The sequence below is a fragment of the Neofelis nebulosa genome, chromosome 3, assembly GCF_028018385.1.
Source record: "Neofelis nebulosa isolate mNeoNeb1 chromosome 3, mNeoNeb1.pri, whole genome shotgun sequence".
In the NCBI taxonomy this organism is placed as follows: domain Eukaryota; kingdom Metazoa; phylum Chordata; class Mammalia; order Carnivora; family Felidae; genus Neofelis; species Neofelis nebulosa.
In genome coordinates, this window is record NC_080784.1 from 191,091,372 (window position 1) to 191,108,203 (window position 16,832).

Sequence of the window (16,832 nt, forward strand, 5' to 3'; positions counted from 1 at the left end):
AGGCTCCAGGCTCTGAGCTGTCAGCACAGAGCCTGATGCGGGGCTCAAACCCAGGAACTGTGAGATCATGACCTGAGCCGAAGTCTGACGCTCAACCAACTGAGCCACCCAAGTGCTGCAAGGGAAAAAACAAACAAACAAACAAACAAACAAACAAACAACAAAAACCTTTAAACACATTAATGAAGGAGACCCAGAGATATGAAGAACAACCTAAGGCAGAGCAGAGAATAAGGAAAATCAGTAGCAGATTTGTGTTCTGAGATCCCAGCCTGAGGGATTGTTTTTGCAGGCGGGACTGGATGCACAGCCTGGTGGACTCTTTGGTATCTGTATAATCTCATCTGCCAAATAATGATGGTTCCAGTTGGAAACAGAAAGGGTGAACTCAGGAATGGTAGGAGTGTGAGTGTCAGTACTTAAGTGACATGTTTGAGAAAGGGAAGATAAAAGGATCTGAATGTTTCTCATTACCAAAATTTTAAAATTCCATCCAATTCCTATAAAAATTTGTGTATTTCCCATTTGTTCTTTATTCCTATTTAAAAAAAAAACAAACGCATTCTCTCTCCTCTTACAGATCTTTCAGTGTAGCAAGGAGATGGATAAACTGAGAAGAGGGTGGACACAGTTGATGGGATTCTGGGAGTCATCCCAGGACCTGTTAATTGAACTACACCTGCAGGAAAAACATTTCTATTTTCTCCTCTTTTGCAGAACCAGTCCAGCTCTCTTTGTTACATCTTCTGCTCAAGGTTATAATCCCAGGCACCAGAGCATATTAACATGAACAGATGCCCAGTCTCTGATCTGAATATTCAGTATCCTTATCAATGGTGATGGTAATAATTGACTGTATTCATCACTAAGAGTGTGCTGTTATTTCTTCTAATTTTTTTCAAAGAGCCAACTCTTCCTGAGGATCCTTTTTAATAATATGATGCTTTCTTATTTGTGCTCACTATACTGAAATCTGTCCTATCAATTAGAAAGTCCATTGACCTCTAAAATATGATGAATAAAGTACTCAGATCATTCCCACTTCTCTAAACTTAATTAAATCCACTGGTTTGTACAGAAATATAATGAAAAGATATTGAGGGGTTGTGAATTCTTGAAGATCCAATAGTCACTGATAAATGTCCTTTGTGTGCAAAAGGTGTGCAAAATGGACCATGGGCAGAAGGGATAATTGCCACAAAGTAACATCATGAGATAAAGTGAATCATACTTCAAAGTAGGAAGGCTCAGGAAAATACTCTATGCATTTGGATAAGATATTTCAAACAAGGAAAATCATCTTCTGTTCTCGCTTTTGTTCTAAATAATACGAAAGGGGTTGCTCCATCATGTTTTGTTTGCCAGAAAGTTTGATTAGTCTTCATTCAGAAAAAGATTATCTTCACTTATCAACTAGTAAAGGAACCATATTATGCTGTCCACTTTCTTGGGATATGAGAGATGATGGCTTTGTACTGGTGAAATAACTGACCCAATTTGAACTTGAAGTACAGAATCAAAGCCAAAGAGTTTGCCTAGTAGATGTTTTATGCATTTAAAAAAGTCACGTTTGATGCTTAGCACAGTGTCCAGCATAAGGTATTTTTAAACATCTTTGAGTTTTTAAAATGAAAAATTTACCTCCCCTGAAAATAAACAGAAAAGGAGGTATTTTTCAGTACTTCCTCTTTAGAACACTGGTGTCAAATAATGTGGCCAATCCCAACAACTACTGAAACCTTAGAAATATTTAACACTTATATTCAAGATAAATAAATCCAAACTAGATTGAATAAGGCTTGGTTAAGTTAAACTGTTGTTTTGGGCTCAGTGGGCCTTGCCTACTAACTAAAGAGCAAGTAGGACCTGGTGTTGAAAGGTAGGAAGATGAAAGCAAACCACACAATCTTGTTAGGCTGCCAGAGTATTCTATTAAAACAGACTGCAGAATAACGGGAATTGAGCCCCCAAACCAAGAGCACACTGTACACACTGTATGTTAGTCAACTTGACAATAAATTATATTAAAAAAAAATAGTAAGGGGCGCCTGGGTGGCACAGTCGGTTAAGCGTCCGACTTCAGCCAGGTCACGATCTCGCGGTCCGTGAGTTCGAGCCCCGCGTCGGGCTCTGGGCTGATGGCTCCGAGCCTGTTTCCGATTCTGTGTCTCCCTCTCTCTCTGCCCCTCCCCCGTTCATGCTCTGTCTCTGTCTGTCCCAAAAATAAATAAAAAACATTAAAAAAAAAAAAATTAAAAAAAAAATAGTGAAAGAAAAAAATTAAAAATAAAGTAAGATGATATAAGAGAACCAAAAAACAAAAACAAAACAACCAAAAACCACCCAACAAACAAAAAACAGACTGCAAGCGTGATTGCAACTATATTGATCTTGAAACAAAGACCTTAAACATCTTGAGGCAGAATTAATAACAGGCAATCACTATTATTAAGGATCATAAAAATTTTAAAAATATAACAAAACCTAAAAAAAAAAAAAAGAAAAAAAACCCAGTCAAATCCAAGAGCTCTTCAGCATTCATTATTTCCTTATACTTCAAGTCAAGTGGGTAAAGAGAACCAGAGACTTATTTCTGAAGTCTTTCCATTTGAAATGTGCATGGAAAACAGAATTACAAAATAATAATTTGAAGATAGTACTTTATCCATTCATCAGTTGATGGACATTTGGGCTCTTTCCATAATTTGGCTATTGTTGAAAGAGGTGCTATAAACATTGAGGAGGGCACTTGTTGGGATGAGCACTGGGTGTTGTATGTAAGCGATGAATCACAGGAGTCTACCCCCAAACAATAAATTATATTAAAAAATAAATAAATAAAAATAAAAAATAAAGTAATACACAGATTGTGGAGATCAGAAAATATAGAGGTATGTAAAGAACATGTAAATTTTGTAATGCAGAAACTAACCAAATCATGTAATGTATATATAGAGAAAGAGTTGAAAAAAAAAAAGAAAGAAAGTACTGAAAAATATGGGAAGAATATATTATGCATATAATCTACTTTAGGTAGGAATTTCTTTATCAAAATTCCCTTAAGGATTCTTAATGCCATTAGGAATGGCAGCCCCTGAGGTTTCTGGAGTATAGATATTTAACACTGTAAGGTGTTGTTCCATACATTCTTCCATGTTATTCTCAGGCATGGATGTGAGGTGGGACAGATGTCATTATCCTTGTTTCCCAGAAAAAAAAAAAAAAAAAAAAAGACTGCCAGAGATCCCAGAGTTGATAATATTAACTATAAGGATAAGAAATCTGAACTTTTCCCCTTAGCTACAAAAATTCATCAGTACCCCACCTGCCTTATATGGAAGGAGGTAGCCTAAAAATCAGGGGAAATAGTTTTGCAGGCATTGATTAGGCACTGTCTTTTTTTTTTTTTTTTAACTTGTGGATAAAATAGATTGTTTGCCTTCATTTGAATTTTGTGGCTACAGCTTTATTCTTTTCAAATGCACATGAAAGACACTTATGTACAGAGAACTGAAGAGACAGCAGAAGAAAAGCTTGTTTATCACAAACAATTAGGCAGAGCCACTGAGTGATGGGAAATGGTTCCAGGCCTGGAAGATAGCAGCAGATATGAAGGAATTGATTCCAGTGGAAGCCTCCCCACCCCAAATCCCAGTGCATGCCTTGGGGTCAGTTAGACATTGGTTTACATTCAGATCCCTACTTATAAGGTGTGCATCCTCGGGTAAGTGTTTTCTCATCTTTTATACAAGTTATTGCTTAAATTTTTATTGTTCACATCTACAGCGTTCTTTTCAATTAACAATATGTCACCTAATTATGGAGCTTCTTTTTATTTAAGAAAGTTGCTGTCTGCTATAAAGAAGTTGAAATTTAATTTCTTGTGAAGTTTTGGGTTAAAAAATAGAGCAAAGTTTGAGTGCTTTTCAAAGCAAATTCACTCAGCAGGAGATTCTTGGAAAGAGAAGGCATCTTTTATAAACATAAGCATGAAATTTAGTCAACATAGGAAACCACATGGTGATTTAAAATACTATCACACTGCCAACCTTGTTCCTCAGAGTATATATAACTATTTATGGTATATTCCTATAACAGAACAATTGCTATTATTACTCTGAGATAGAAGCAAACACTAAACATCCCTGCCCCAGACCACCAATTACTTTAGTACTTTTAAAAAGAAAAGATGACATCTGATCAAGGATGTTATTGGATTCGTTAATCTTCAGAGAGCTGCACAGGCTATATTTTAACATTCTAAAATATGAAGCCATTTTTTTTTCATGTTTTCAACTTAACTCTGTACGTAGTAAGAGTAAGTGACCAAACACAGCATATCACCTGGATAATGCAACAGAAAAAACAATGGAGTCCTTAGCAAGCAGAGACAAAGAGAGCTGTTATATAATGCATTCTATGTTAGCCTTATCCTACTGCAAATGTTTCACATATAATCAGAAATGTCAAGACAAGCACATATTGTGTTTTTAGGACACTGTGCCTACACATGACACTTGAAAACATCCAATCTGCTGAATGAGTAAAAATCCAATGTTATTAGTAATAATTCTGAATCTTCAAGCTAAAATTTCACGAAGATTTCATGATAATTCTCCAGAAATGCCTATCACCCTAATTACTCTAGGACTTCCTTTCCTGGGCCCTGATGTTTTGGGGGATCTATTTGGACCATATTGATGTCTATGATTAGATATAGGTCTTTTTACACTTTAAAAATACTGCCTAGTAGGGGCGCCTGGGTGGCTCAGTCGGTTAAGTGGCCGACTTAGGCCCAGGTCATGGTCTCGTGGTCTGTGAGTTCGAGCCCTGCATCAGGCTCTGTGCTGAGAGCTCAGAGCCTGGAGCCTGTTTCAGATTCTGTGTCTCCCTCTCTCTGACCCTCCCCCGTTCATGCTTTGTCTCTCTCTGTCTCAAAAATAAATAAATGCTAAAAAAAAATTAAAAATAAATAAATAAATAAAAATACTGCCTAGTAGTTATGACATTTTATACTGTGTTTGACAATGCGACTCTCAAAATCAACCTCTTGGGCTTTGTAATATTTATTTCATAAAATGTTTTAATAAATACAAACATCTTCCAGTATTTTACATGTTTCAAATTACTAAAGGTGTTAGTTTAATGTCATGGGAAAATTCCCACTATTAAAAAATTTTTATATCTACACCCTATCTCTGTACTGAATGACCTATGTTTTCCATTGTAAAAGTAATTCATGTTTGTGGTATCTTTAAAGAGTAAAAGCATACAGACAAGTAGGAAGTAGAAAACATTCATCTTTCTTTTTAGCCACCCCTTCTTCCCAGAGAATTTCTTTCAGAGCCTTCTGGAAATTGGTGAAGTGCACTTCAGATGCCCTTTTTACAGTGTTTGGCATAGCTATGTGTATGGCAAGGATCTGAATGACTGATTTGAGATACTGGTTTCAGATTTTGTCAACAGTCTTTTTACCGTGTACACACAATAACATCTGTGTAGCTTTAAAAGAAAAAAGGGAAACTAAAATGAAAATCATAGTAGACTTAAAAGGCAACTAACCTTTTTCCACCTCATTCAGATTAGCAGCTGGCAGCGACAAAGACAGAAGAGACAAAAGACTTTTTACATTGCAATACAACAGCAGAGCACACGAAGCCAATGTGCGGCATTAACAGAGAAGCCAAGGGTGAGAGCAAAGTAAAGCAAGGCTCAGATTTCTTACCTACGGCAGGGCCACACGCACAAACATGGAGTAAATGAGGCAAAAGGTAAATGCCATCCCAGGCAGCGAGAGGTCTGCATCTCAACGAGTTCATTTAACAACCAGCAGGTTTACTTTTTAAGACGTGCACTTCATGGTTTGTGTGTGGGCATCGGAGGTTCGGAAAATGAAGAAATAATGGCACAAAATGGAAAAGCTAAAATGGTCTGAATATTTTCCACAAAATACTTTCTAAGTCCTTACATGCCCAATTTGTATGGAAGCTTTCATTTCCTGAACTGATGTCATCCCATTAAGTAATACCATGGTTTATACTGAGACCAACTTTGTGTCATCTTTGTATATGGTCCCATGAGAATAGTGTGAGGAAGCATAGTCTTGACGTAGCTGATCCAGGGTTCTGACTCTTAGGAAACATGCGAAAACATATTTTTCGATTCAAACAACTAAGCTCATACCAGAGCTTGAGAATAAGTGTCAAGTTTTTCAGCTTTGCAGGGATGCTATATACACAATTTTCATTTTTCTAGGTTTTGAGCTAATATACTTTCTAATTTATAACTTGAGGAATTCCATAAAAATATACCTCCAAGATATGCACTCTTTTTAGGAAGGATATAATAATGATTAAAAACAAAAACAATTTTGCAAGCTGAAATTAACACCCCAGACTGAATTTTTAAATTATTTAATTATTCCAGAGTCCTACTTCCTGAATCCTTAGCATTTAAATTTAAAATCCTTAAAATTTAATTTAAAATCACAGTGAATTAAAATTTCCAAAAATTAATCCTCTGAAAAATACTAGCAAGCAACAGTCATATTATGCAACTAGAAGGACAGAGGATGGCTTGAGTTAGGTAGAAAAGAATAGTTTTGGTAACCCAGGTGGGGAAAGTATTGCAAAGATTAGATAATAAAAAACAATATTGACCCTTAAAAATTATGTTGTCAATCCCTGCAGCAGGAAAGAACGGAGAGTTTTCTCCTCTAATAAATCAATCACTATTTACTGTGGTGTTTTGGTCACAAGGGCTTAAATAAATTTAATTTCCCAATGGCAGTTCATTCTATCGTACAGCCTACCCATCACACAGTAAGTTCTCTGTCAGACTGCTTTCGGGTCTTTGAATTTCCTCCGTTAGCAACGTGATGTCCATTTCTGAGTCTTGACACAGGTGCCAAAGGTAAAGCCTTTCACCATAATAATTTACAACCTTTTCCCATGAAGTTTTATTTGTTCCTACTAACCAGTTCACTTTCTCATTGTTTGCCTCTGGGGGTACAGAGTAAAACATCTCCAAACAGAAAAGCAACTTCTGACTTGAGTGATTTTTAAACAATGACAACATGATTATATTCCCTGAGCACAGCACGGTTTCTCTTCCCAGGTCTCATACTCATTAATCAGATTCCAAACTTAAATCTGAAACAATATAGCCACATTACTAAAAAAAAAAAAAAAAAATCCTCCCTAACTGCAGGCTTGGATGAAGTGTGATATGAAACTCTAGAGTCCAATTTATACTTCCTATAATTAAAGGCCACTTATGTGCCACTCATTTCAAAATCTGCAGATGGTTGCTTGATATTTTGTAAATGAGCTCACTTCACATGTGGACCAAAATACTACAGCTAATGGGTGAGTATGTGCCCAGTTTAGATATCTGCTCTAATGCCAACTGTCAAACTCCTTGTTGTCCCCAAGACCCAGCCCAGTGACAGTGGTAATATCTCCATGTTTTGTACACTGTGAGCTTTCTACTGAGTTCAGTATTTTTGTTAATTCTTTGCCCAAATTAAGGCAAACCAGTATTTGCAATAGCTATGACTAAAAACATCTAAGAGTCTCAGTTCTTGTTGAGAACGGTGATTCTGGACAGACAGTCATGGCAGGTTCCCACATGATGGCCTTTATAGATGTCACATTTTGGCTAAAAAGTGGTTTTGCTAAACTTTGGGGTTTTTTGATGCGTTTCATAAAAAGAGATCTGACACGGGGAAAATGAGGCTTCATAACACTTCTAGAGGAAGTTGCAGTGAACTGGATCACTTAGGATGGAGAAAACGTGATCAAGAGGAGAAGGTACAGGAAGGAAGCTTGGGAGAGAAGGTAAGGTGAAGACTCAAAAGAAATGGGTAAGAAATAAGATACAGCAAATCTAAAGCCAAAGCCGGTGGACCCCTCTCCAAACCAACTGAGAAGAGTTTGCCACCTTCTGTAAATTATCATAAAAAAGGCATCTAAGAACCTGAATACAAAGTGCTTTCAAGCCTCAGTTTTCATCAGGGCATATAGATAAAACCTTGGTCTCTGTGCTCAGGAGCACACTGGCTAATCCAAATGTGCTTGAAATGCTTAGGTCCAGTTTAGCCTGGTCAAGTGGAGGTTAGTTTCAAGAGGCTTCCAAAATTAAGCCCTTAAGATAATGATTAGAACAATGAGAGGAAAACAGAACTTCTCTCTCCTAAGAAGGTACTAGGTAACAGATTTTAGTGCAAACATCGGGCTTCTTGTTCAAGTCTAAGTTAGCTCAGCCAAGAAAACTCAAATTCTCAGGGTAGCTCCAAGGGCCCTAGGATCTGTCTGTGCATGCACGCCATTGGCAACTCTCTGAGGTGTGACACAAGTAATATTAGTGTGAATGTCAAAGCTATGTAGCACCTACACTTCCCAACCATTTTAGAATGGGTACTTGTTGAATATATTTGCTATCCTTTATTAATGTGAAATATCAAAGAATTCAAACTAGTCACTAAGGGGTCCAAGGCTGCATATATGTAATAGAACAATTATGATACAACATGTTCAAATTCCTACTGGAAACTTAGTATATTACACTATATGACATCAGATGCTTCACTGGTGTGAAAAAAAAAAAAAAACCCAAAACAAACAAATATGGAAAAGGCAGGTTCAAAGGCACTCAAACAAATCTGGGATGTCAAAATAGAATGCTTGTATTTTATCTAGCATTTTCCCATCAGGAAAAGTACTTATTGAAATGCAAAGTTTGAGTATTCCATAAAGCTTACATTTCAAGGCTACCCTGACAAGTCTCTGGGAAAGTGAATCATACAGATGTGCTCTCATCTTTTCATGTTTAGAGATGTTAACCTCAGTCATCTACCCAGTTATCTTATCCTCTGATATTCTTAACTATGTATTGAATCATATGGAAATACATAGTTAATGAAAAATGCCCATCAAAATGAAAATGGTAACTGTGAACACAGTCACAGAATCTACTTCCCCATCTTTCCTTGTAAATCGAATGTGTAACATTCTCTTTTCTCCATCAACTTTAAAACTAAGTGGTTTATTAAGGAAACGAGATAGCAACTATTTCACTTCTTATTCATAGCCACAAAAATCCATCAAAACAGATATATTGACATAACAGGGTTAGCCGAAACTTGACGTTGCCTTTATAGCAAATTGGTTTGTGCAGGGAAGTTTATCAGTTCAGACAGAGTTATGAAATTTATCACCTTAAGATACGAAACGTCAGGAAAAAGGCGATAATCATGAGATTATCCAATGTGCTCGATATCTTCCTGATTCTGTTTTGTTTTGAAGGACAGGAGTTACTAGAGGAAAACACTCACTAGTGAAGAAACACCTAGGGACACAAGTAATCTCAAATGCTTAATTGTGTTTTGACTGTGAAAAAGTGGCCTCTTTTCCATATGTATTGGTGGGTTGGTTTGCACAGGAGAGGTGCTTTACGTGAAAATGCTTTACAGTTGTGGGAATAAAAGCTTCAGAATGGTAACTTTTGCTGGGTACCATGACTTTATGTAGATGTCTGTGGTTTGAACTTGCTGCATCTTTTATTTGGTTGATCCAAACCATTTTTGTCTGTTATTCACATTACATCTAATTTTCAAAACACCTACCGGTTATGGAATAATACAATGCTTACTATATGCATACGACACAGGGCCACTGATGCTTTCAAACAGGTACACTACTGATGGCACAGCATTTTCGCTTCTCCTTACCTGTGTACTCAGGTGGGCAAAGGCACGTGTAGTTGTTAATTCCATCGACGCACGTAGAGTTATTTTCACAATCGTTATCTTCACAGTCATCAACATTGACTTCACAATTTTCTCCTTCAAATCCATCAGCACAAATACACCTGAACACCAGGGGAGAAAAGACCAAAAAAAAAAAAAAAAAAAACAAAAACAACAAAAAAAAACCGAAAATAAAACAGAACAAAAAAGCACGTCCTTGGTGCATTTAGAACTATATAGTCTAAATACTGAAAAAAGCTAAACATGCTCATCCATTACAGACATTTTAACTGTTAAGAAATTAAACTTTAAAGTACTTTTAAAAGACATGTAGTAGGCATGAGTTTAAAGTAGTATCCCCCAAATCAGAAACAATTTGAAAAAAGAGAAGCTTTGCCGGCTGCAAGATGGCAAACAGCCCCATAGTCCTATAAGTCAATATATCCAATGTATTTGCAGGTCTAAAACACAAGCAAGGTTTACAGCCCTAGATACATTGATCTCAAGTTGTGCTCTAATAAAATGATTCATGCTTCTCTGCTCATTAATGAGGAGCAACTGGGTCTGACATTAAATTTTTTTTAATGTTTATTTAGTTTTGAGAGAGAGAGAGGGGGAGAGAGCGTGAGCAGGGGAGGGACAGAGAAACAGCTAGCACAGAACCTGAAGCAGGCTCCAGACTCTGAGCTGTCAGCAATGAGCGCAATGCAGGGCTCAAACCTATGAACCATGAGATCATGACCTGAGCCGAAGTCAGATACTTAACACACTAAGCCACCCAGAAGCCCCGGTTCTGACTTTAAAAATTACACCACTTTCCGGTGCCTGGGTGGCTTAGTTGGTTAAGTGTCCCACTCAGCTTAGGTCATGAGCTTGAGGTCCATGAGTTAGAGCCTCATGTAGGGCTCTGTGCTGACAGCTCAGAGCCTAGAGGCTGCTTTGAATTTTGTGTCTCCCTCTCTCTCTGCCCCTGCGCTGCTCACGCTCTCTCTCTTTCTCTCTCTCAAAGGTAAATAGACATTAAATAAAATAAAGAAAAAAAAATTACAACACTTTATATCCTAGCAGTAATGTCTTCCATATCTCAAAGCAAAAAAAAAAAAAAAAAAAAAAAAAAAATCTGAAAATAAAATTACAACTTCCTTGTCATTATAAAATGTAAATGTTCTCTTTAAGTCTCAACAAATACTATATTTTTCAATGACATAAAATATTGTACATTTATTTTCAATAGGTATCAGGATAATCTTTGAGTAAAGTCTTACTGGAAAAAGAGACCATTTCATAAGAGAATGCAGAAATGAAGAATACTTACTGTAAAAAGTGATATTTCTAACAAGCTATGTAGTAGATTAACATTCTTATGTGAAATTATTACTGTCATTATAAGAACTCTATTTCATAATTCATGAAGTACATCTGAAGTAATTGTACTGTATGATTAAATAAGTCCAGATTAAAAATGTTCACAGCATGTTTGTCTACTCATTTTGTGGCCTGGAAATGAATCATTAATTTTCTGTTCCAGTGGGACCTATGTCTTATCATTACACACTGTCTGTGAAAGCAATACACAAAACAGATGAATATGCATCTTGAAGTAGGAGACTATTGGCTATTAATTAGCATAATAGAGCTACTACTCTGTCTTGACCTAATCTGACTATATGAATCATAACGCATGCATGTGCATATGTTTAAAAATTCTTGATTTTATAGCATCCCGAGTTGGGAATACTGTAACGTTTGTTTTTCATATTACAATATCTCTGAGAAGGACGAATGCATATTGTTCTGGTGAACACATTTCTGGCATTCTTTTAGGAATAACACCCTTTGATTTGAAAAGGAAAATGAATGTTTGCTTAGTTATTCTTGTTCCAATGTTTCAGACAGAATATTAGAGTCCAGTGACCTACCAGAATCCATCTTTTTCTCCTTCCTTTAAGTGGCAAGTTCCTCCATGTTTACATGGGTTACTGATGCATGCATGAATAGGAACATCGCAGTCCTGCCCCTGGAGAAGGAATGGCCAAGTAAAGTCAAGTGTAAACAAAGCAGATCTCAGTACATAGAGAAAACACAATAGAATGACGAGGACCCACTGAAGAAAGCTATGTTTTCAGATGATGTCTCCCTTAAAAGTTTCTACTTACCTTGAAACCATACGGACATGTGCAGCGATAAAAGTCAACTGGGTCATTGTTACAGGTGCCATCATTTTTACACGGATTTGATAAGCAGGGATTACATTTAGCTAGAATATTGACATCCACGGGACCTGAAAATTAATTTAAAAACATAAGAAACTGATACCTTGTATTTTTAGTTCACTTATTTACATGCCTTAATATAACAGTAGATTTTGTACAAAAAATATTGGTCACATATCTATATGTATTTCTCTTCCGTGAATAAAACAGAAATCTGCATCATCATATAATGTTCAAGAATGCAACAGGAGACCATCTCATTGAGAGCTGTGGTGAGACCGTCCAACTTCAGAGTGGGACTATGGGTTGTGATCTTAGGTGATTAGGATCTGATGTTAGTGATGCAAGTGTCACGGGGTCGATCCCCTCAGAGGGGGTCTAAGTGGATGCATTCCATGACCATTGCCTGCACTTAACTTCAGTCAGCTGTCATGGAAATGCATACCATCAATCCTAAAGAGGACTGTGTGTGTGTGTATGAGTGTGTGTGTGTCTGTATGTTGGGGGATATGTGTGAAGGTTTAATGAATACATATAAATACATCAGTGCAATTAAAAACACAATAGGGGCGCCTGGGTGGCTCAGCTGGTTAAGCATCGGACTCTTGATTTCGCCTCGGGTCATGATTTCATGATTCTCTCTCTCCCTGTCTCTCTGCCCCTTCTCTACTCTCGCTCTCAAAATAAATAAATAAAATAAACTTTAAAAAATACAAAAGTATGCACCTGCCCTGATATCATTAGTTCAGTAGTGTTATTTTCACACAGGAGAAAACAGTGCCACCTTTATGCATATGGAAATAAATCAAAAATATAATTTCCATTATCTCTTCCCTCATATCCTCTTGGTTCAGTATGCTATCACATTAGCACAGGCATGTGGTGGGTGAGATGTCTGTATCTTCCTCTCCAAGAAGAAAACACCATTGAAATCATCTTCTCTTGCAATCTCACTTTTTGGGAAACACATTTTAAAAATCTCCTGATCCATGAAAGGTTTAGATTAAATGCAGATTCACGTGCAACCATTTTTCTTTGGTTGCACATATTCATTCCATAAATGGCTAACAACGTGGAAACTGTACTGTCTTCAATAAAATTATGATCCACTGATGCTACGTTTTGCCATATTTTTGAGCGCTCAAAAACGCTTTTGGCAACGGAGGAGGACAATAGAAGAGTGACCTATTCATACATGTAAAATGCAAATATTTTATAATATAATAATGAATCATGTTTCTGTCATCACCATCTCTCTGTACTTCTTTATCCTCGCTGGGACAAGCAGCAATAATTCCAGCTGCACATTTCATCACACGTTATTTCCAGCAAAGTCATCTGAGTGGGCTGTACAGCATGCCCCTCTTCCCACCATCACTGATCTAACCTTCTAAGGTACCTCCAGCTGAAAATTCTATGGTTTCTGCTCACATAAACTATCTTTTGTCAGACTTTTTCTGCAGATCACAGTTTATGTTTGTGATTTGTTGGTCTACTGACAGAAACATAAAGAAAACGTGAATTATCATAGTCGGCTTAAAAACTCTTCAGGGGTGCCTGGATGGCTTAGTCAGTTAAGCGTCTGACTCTTGATTTTGGCTCAGGTCATGATCTCAAGGTTCGTGTGTTCCAGCCCCTGTCGGGCCCTGTGTTGACAGTGTGGAGTCTGCTTGGGATTCTCTCTCTCTCCCTCTCTCTCTGTCCCTCCCCAGCTCGTGCATGTTCTCTCTCTCTCTCTCTCTCTCTCTGTCTCAAAATAAATAAGTAAACTTAAAAAAAAAAACACCTCTTCATATCTATGTATTGCCTTATCCTGGAAAATACCAGTACATACTCATAAAATGGTGTAGGAGCAAAATCCTAAAGAGGATAGTATTCTGTATTGGTCAGTGTTTCTATTAACAAAAACCCTGAAAAAATTCTACAAAGAGATTCCTGTTTCTTTTCTGACCATCAGAGAATGGACAACAGTTCTGGGGATGACTTTATTAATGGAGGGGGGTGGTATTTACTCCTAGCGACTCCTCTGACACTAGGGAGGCCTTGCCAGCAATCTCTTTGCTTTCTCTTCATAACCAGAGTAACTAATGCAGTCTTTATAGCAAATCACAGCTGGGAAATTGCTGGGATGAATATCGAAGTGATGCTCTGAGACATTTAATTTCTCACCCCCGTTCCAACTTGTTTATCAAATAAATTTAGCTCTTCAGCACAATGGAGGAATCAAAGGTGGCAGTTAGTTAAGGCAATACGTTAAATTAAGATAATAACCAACCCCCGCCCCCGCCAGCCCCAAACAGCCTTGTGTTGGCTAACTGTATCAGGTTTGGAATCAGCAATAGAAAAGGAAGTAGTGGGTCCCTTAGCTAGGTTAGAAGAAAGAAGAATCTAACTTGGAAAAAAAGGCATAGGGGGAAATAGTAAGAATGTGCACCAGCAAAACAGAGCATCAGCAAATACGAGGACTGTAAACGCTCATCTGGCCACTTCCCAAGACCTTGAGGAAAACTGTCTCTTGGTCTATTTAATGCTTCCAACCTTGTAAGCCTGCGGTTTGAATAGAGGAGTTCAGGGTTGGCAGTCTCTGTGTTTATTCTGTGGAATGTGACATTTTTCAAAAATCATGTTTGAGTATTTAGATGAGAAGCCAGAGGCTGTTTCAAAAAAAATTAAATACATTTTGAAGAATGTAATAGAGTGTGCAGAGAACCACATTGTCAAACTGGAGTCATCCCTGTCCGGTTTAGCACAGAACCAAGATGGATTTAATAAATAGCCAGTGAACTATACCTAATTTATTAATCAATAAGGACTAATTTCTCCACTTTTTTTTTCCAGGACCAAATGTAGTTTCCTCTCCTGCTCAACTATTTTCATTACCTGGAATTTCTTATGGGTATACCAAATGGGATCATTGCCCCCTTGTATATATTCAGTTTAGCTAAAACTAAAGGAATCGAAATGCCATTTCTCATGTGCACAGGTTGCTCTTGATGTATTTTTTAAACATGTAAACTGTTTTGGTGGCATCATAATCAGGATTATAGCTCTAAAATACTGGGTTCTAACTCCTTCTGGTCAGTAAAGTTGACGACTACAGCTACCACTCTATCTGCTTCTGTTTTTTCAAACCCCTCTTTTTAAAAAAGTTTGTTTTGGGGCGCCTGGGTGGCGCAGTCGGTTGAGCGTCCGACTTCAGCCAGGTCACGATCTCGCGGTCCGTGAGTTCGAGCCCCGCGTCAGGCTCTGGGCTGATGGCTCGGAGCCTGGAGCCTGTTTCCGATTCTGTGTCTCCCTCTCTCTCTGCCCCTCCCCCGTTCATGCTCTGTCTCTCTCTGTCCCAAAAATAAATAAAAAACGTTGAAAAAAAAATTAAAAAAAAAAAAGTTTGTTTTAATGTTTTTATTTACTTTTGAGAGAGAGAGAGAGAGAGAGAGAGAGAGAGTGCACAAATGGGGGAGGGGCAGAGAGAGAGGGGTACACAGGATCTGAAATGGGCCGATGTGGGCCTTGAACTCACAAACCGTGAGATCATGACCTGAGCCGAAGTCTGGACACTTAACTGTCTGAGCCAGCCAGGTGCCCCTCAAACCCCTCTTTAAAAGTCAATTCTTCAAAGATAATTTCTTATTCCTAGTTCCTGAGTTTGGTGAAGGGGAATTCAAAAGACTGTGAGTTGTATCCATTCCAAATAGTTTCTTAAAATTTTTTAAATGTTTATTTATTTTGTTCTTTTAAATTTGTTTAATGTTTATTTTTGAGAGACAGAGAGACAGAGAGAGCATGAGTGGGTGAGGAATAGAGAGAGGAGACACAGAACCCAAAGCAGGCTCCAGGCCCTGAGCTGTCAGCACAGAGGCTGATGTGGGGCTCAAACTCACAAACCATGAGATCATGACCGAGCCGAAGTCAGATGCTTAACTGACTGAGCCACCCAGGCTTCCCTCCAAATAATTTAATAATATCTTAAAAATGATATAATTTTCTTATTTATTTTGTCTTTATTACTTATTTTATTTTCTTATTTAGATTATGATTCCACCCAACTAAGCATCCTTTCTATAATGTGATTTTTAAATCCACCTGGTTTATCTAAATCTGCTCATTTCTATATTCTAAGTCTTCAGAATTATATCTCTTATATCTAGCTCTCTTCTCTCATTTGTCTCCCCGTCATATTTTGCCCCTCTGCTAAGCCTTTTATTTTCTCTTTGCCTTCAATCTGTGAATCATTTTCCACCCAGGATACTTTCTCTGAGATCCCTCCTGCAAAGCTCTTATTCAAGGGGAATGACATCTTTAATCTGTTTCTATAACAAGGAGATGATATCAGAGCTAAAAAAAGATGCTAATTAAAGTCACAATAAAATTGTAGAAGAGCATAACTCTTTGGGAACAAACAAATACATGTAGAATTTTGCACACTTGATTATTCCCAGATGAAAGAAGATGTCCCGGGATTGGATTTAGACAAGTCTCTTATCATAATGCAAGTAATCTTGGACAGAGAAATCTCAAGCCCATCAAGCTAAGTTATTAATCTAGATTTGTTAGTAAGTGTGTGGAGTTAGGGTAATGGCAGTCATCTCAATGGGTTGCATTAAATGAGATGGTAATGAGTTTTGAGTACAAAACATAGTGAGAGCAAGCACATAAGCCACAGGAAGTTCTGACAGTCTTCCCTAGATCTCCAAAGAGAGTTGGTAGGTAGCTGAAAGGAACACGAGTGGTTCACTTAGAAGGAGAATAGAAGTCTTCGTCTGCTTGTTTACTCCAACTTTAGCATAGACAAGGGAGAACTAGAGCCTGCTATTTATTCATTCATTATAGGTTCACTGACTGCCTTCTGCCGATGCCAGGGGCTGCTGAAA

The 16,832-nt window shown here is 37.6% G+C and overlaps 1 protein-coding gene across 9 annotated transcripts in view; it reads right to left on the minus strand.

Annotated features, from left to right (window-relative positions):
- The window catches only part of SLIT2 (slit guidance ligand 2), a 374,128-nt gene that overhangs the window by 40,961 nt on the left and 316,335 nt on the right, over nt 1–16,832 (minus strand). For 6 of the 9 annotated variants that reach the window (XM_058722984.1, XM_058722982.1, XM_058722983.1 and 3 more), the window contains 4 exons: nt 11,905–12,029; nt 11,668–11,765; nt 9,731–9,870; nt 5,563–5,589 (listed from right to left, as the gene is read on the minus strand). In XM_058722984.1, coding sequence (XP_058578967.1) covers nt 5,563–5,589; nt 9,731–9,870; nt 11,668–11,765; nt 11,905–12,029 — 390 coding nt within the window. The remainder of the gene's footprint in view (nt 1–5,562; nt 5,590–9,730; nt 9,871–11,667; nt 11,766–11,904; nt 12,030–16,832) is intronic. The other 3 variants (XM_058722986.1, XM_058722985.1, XM_058722979.1) reach the window with 1 other exon arrangement.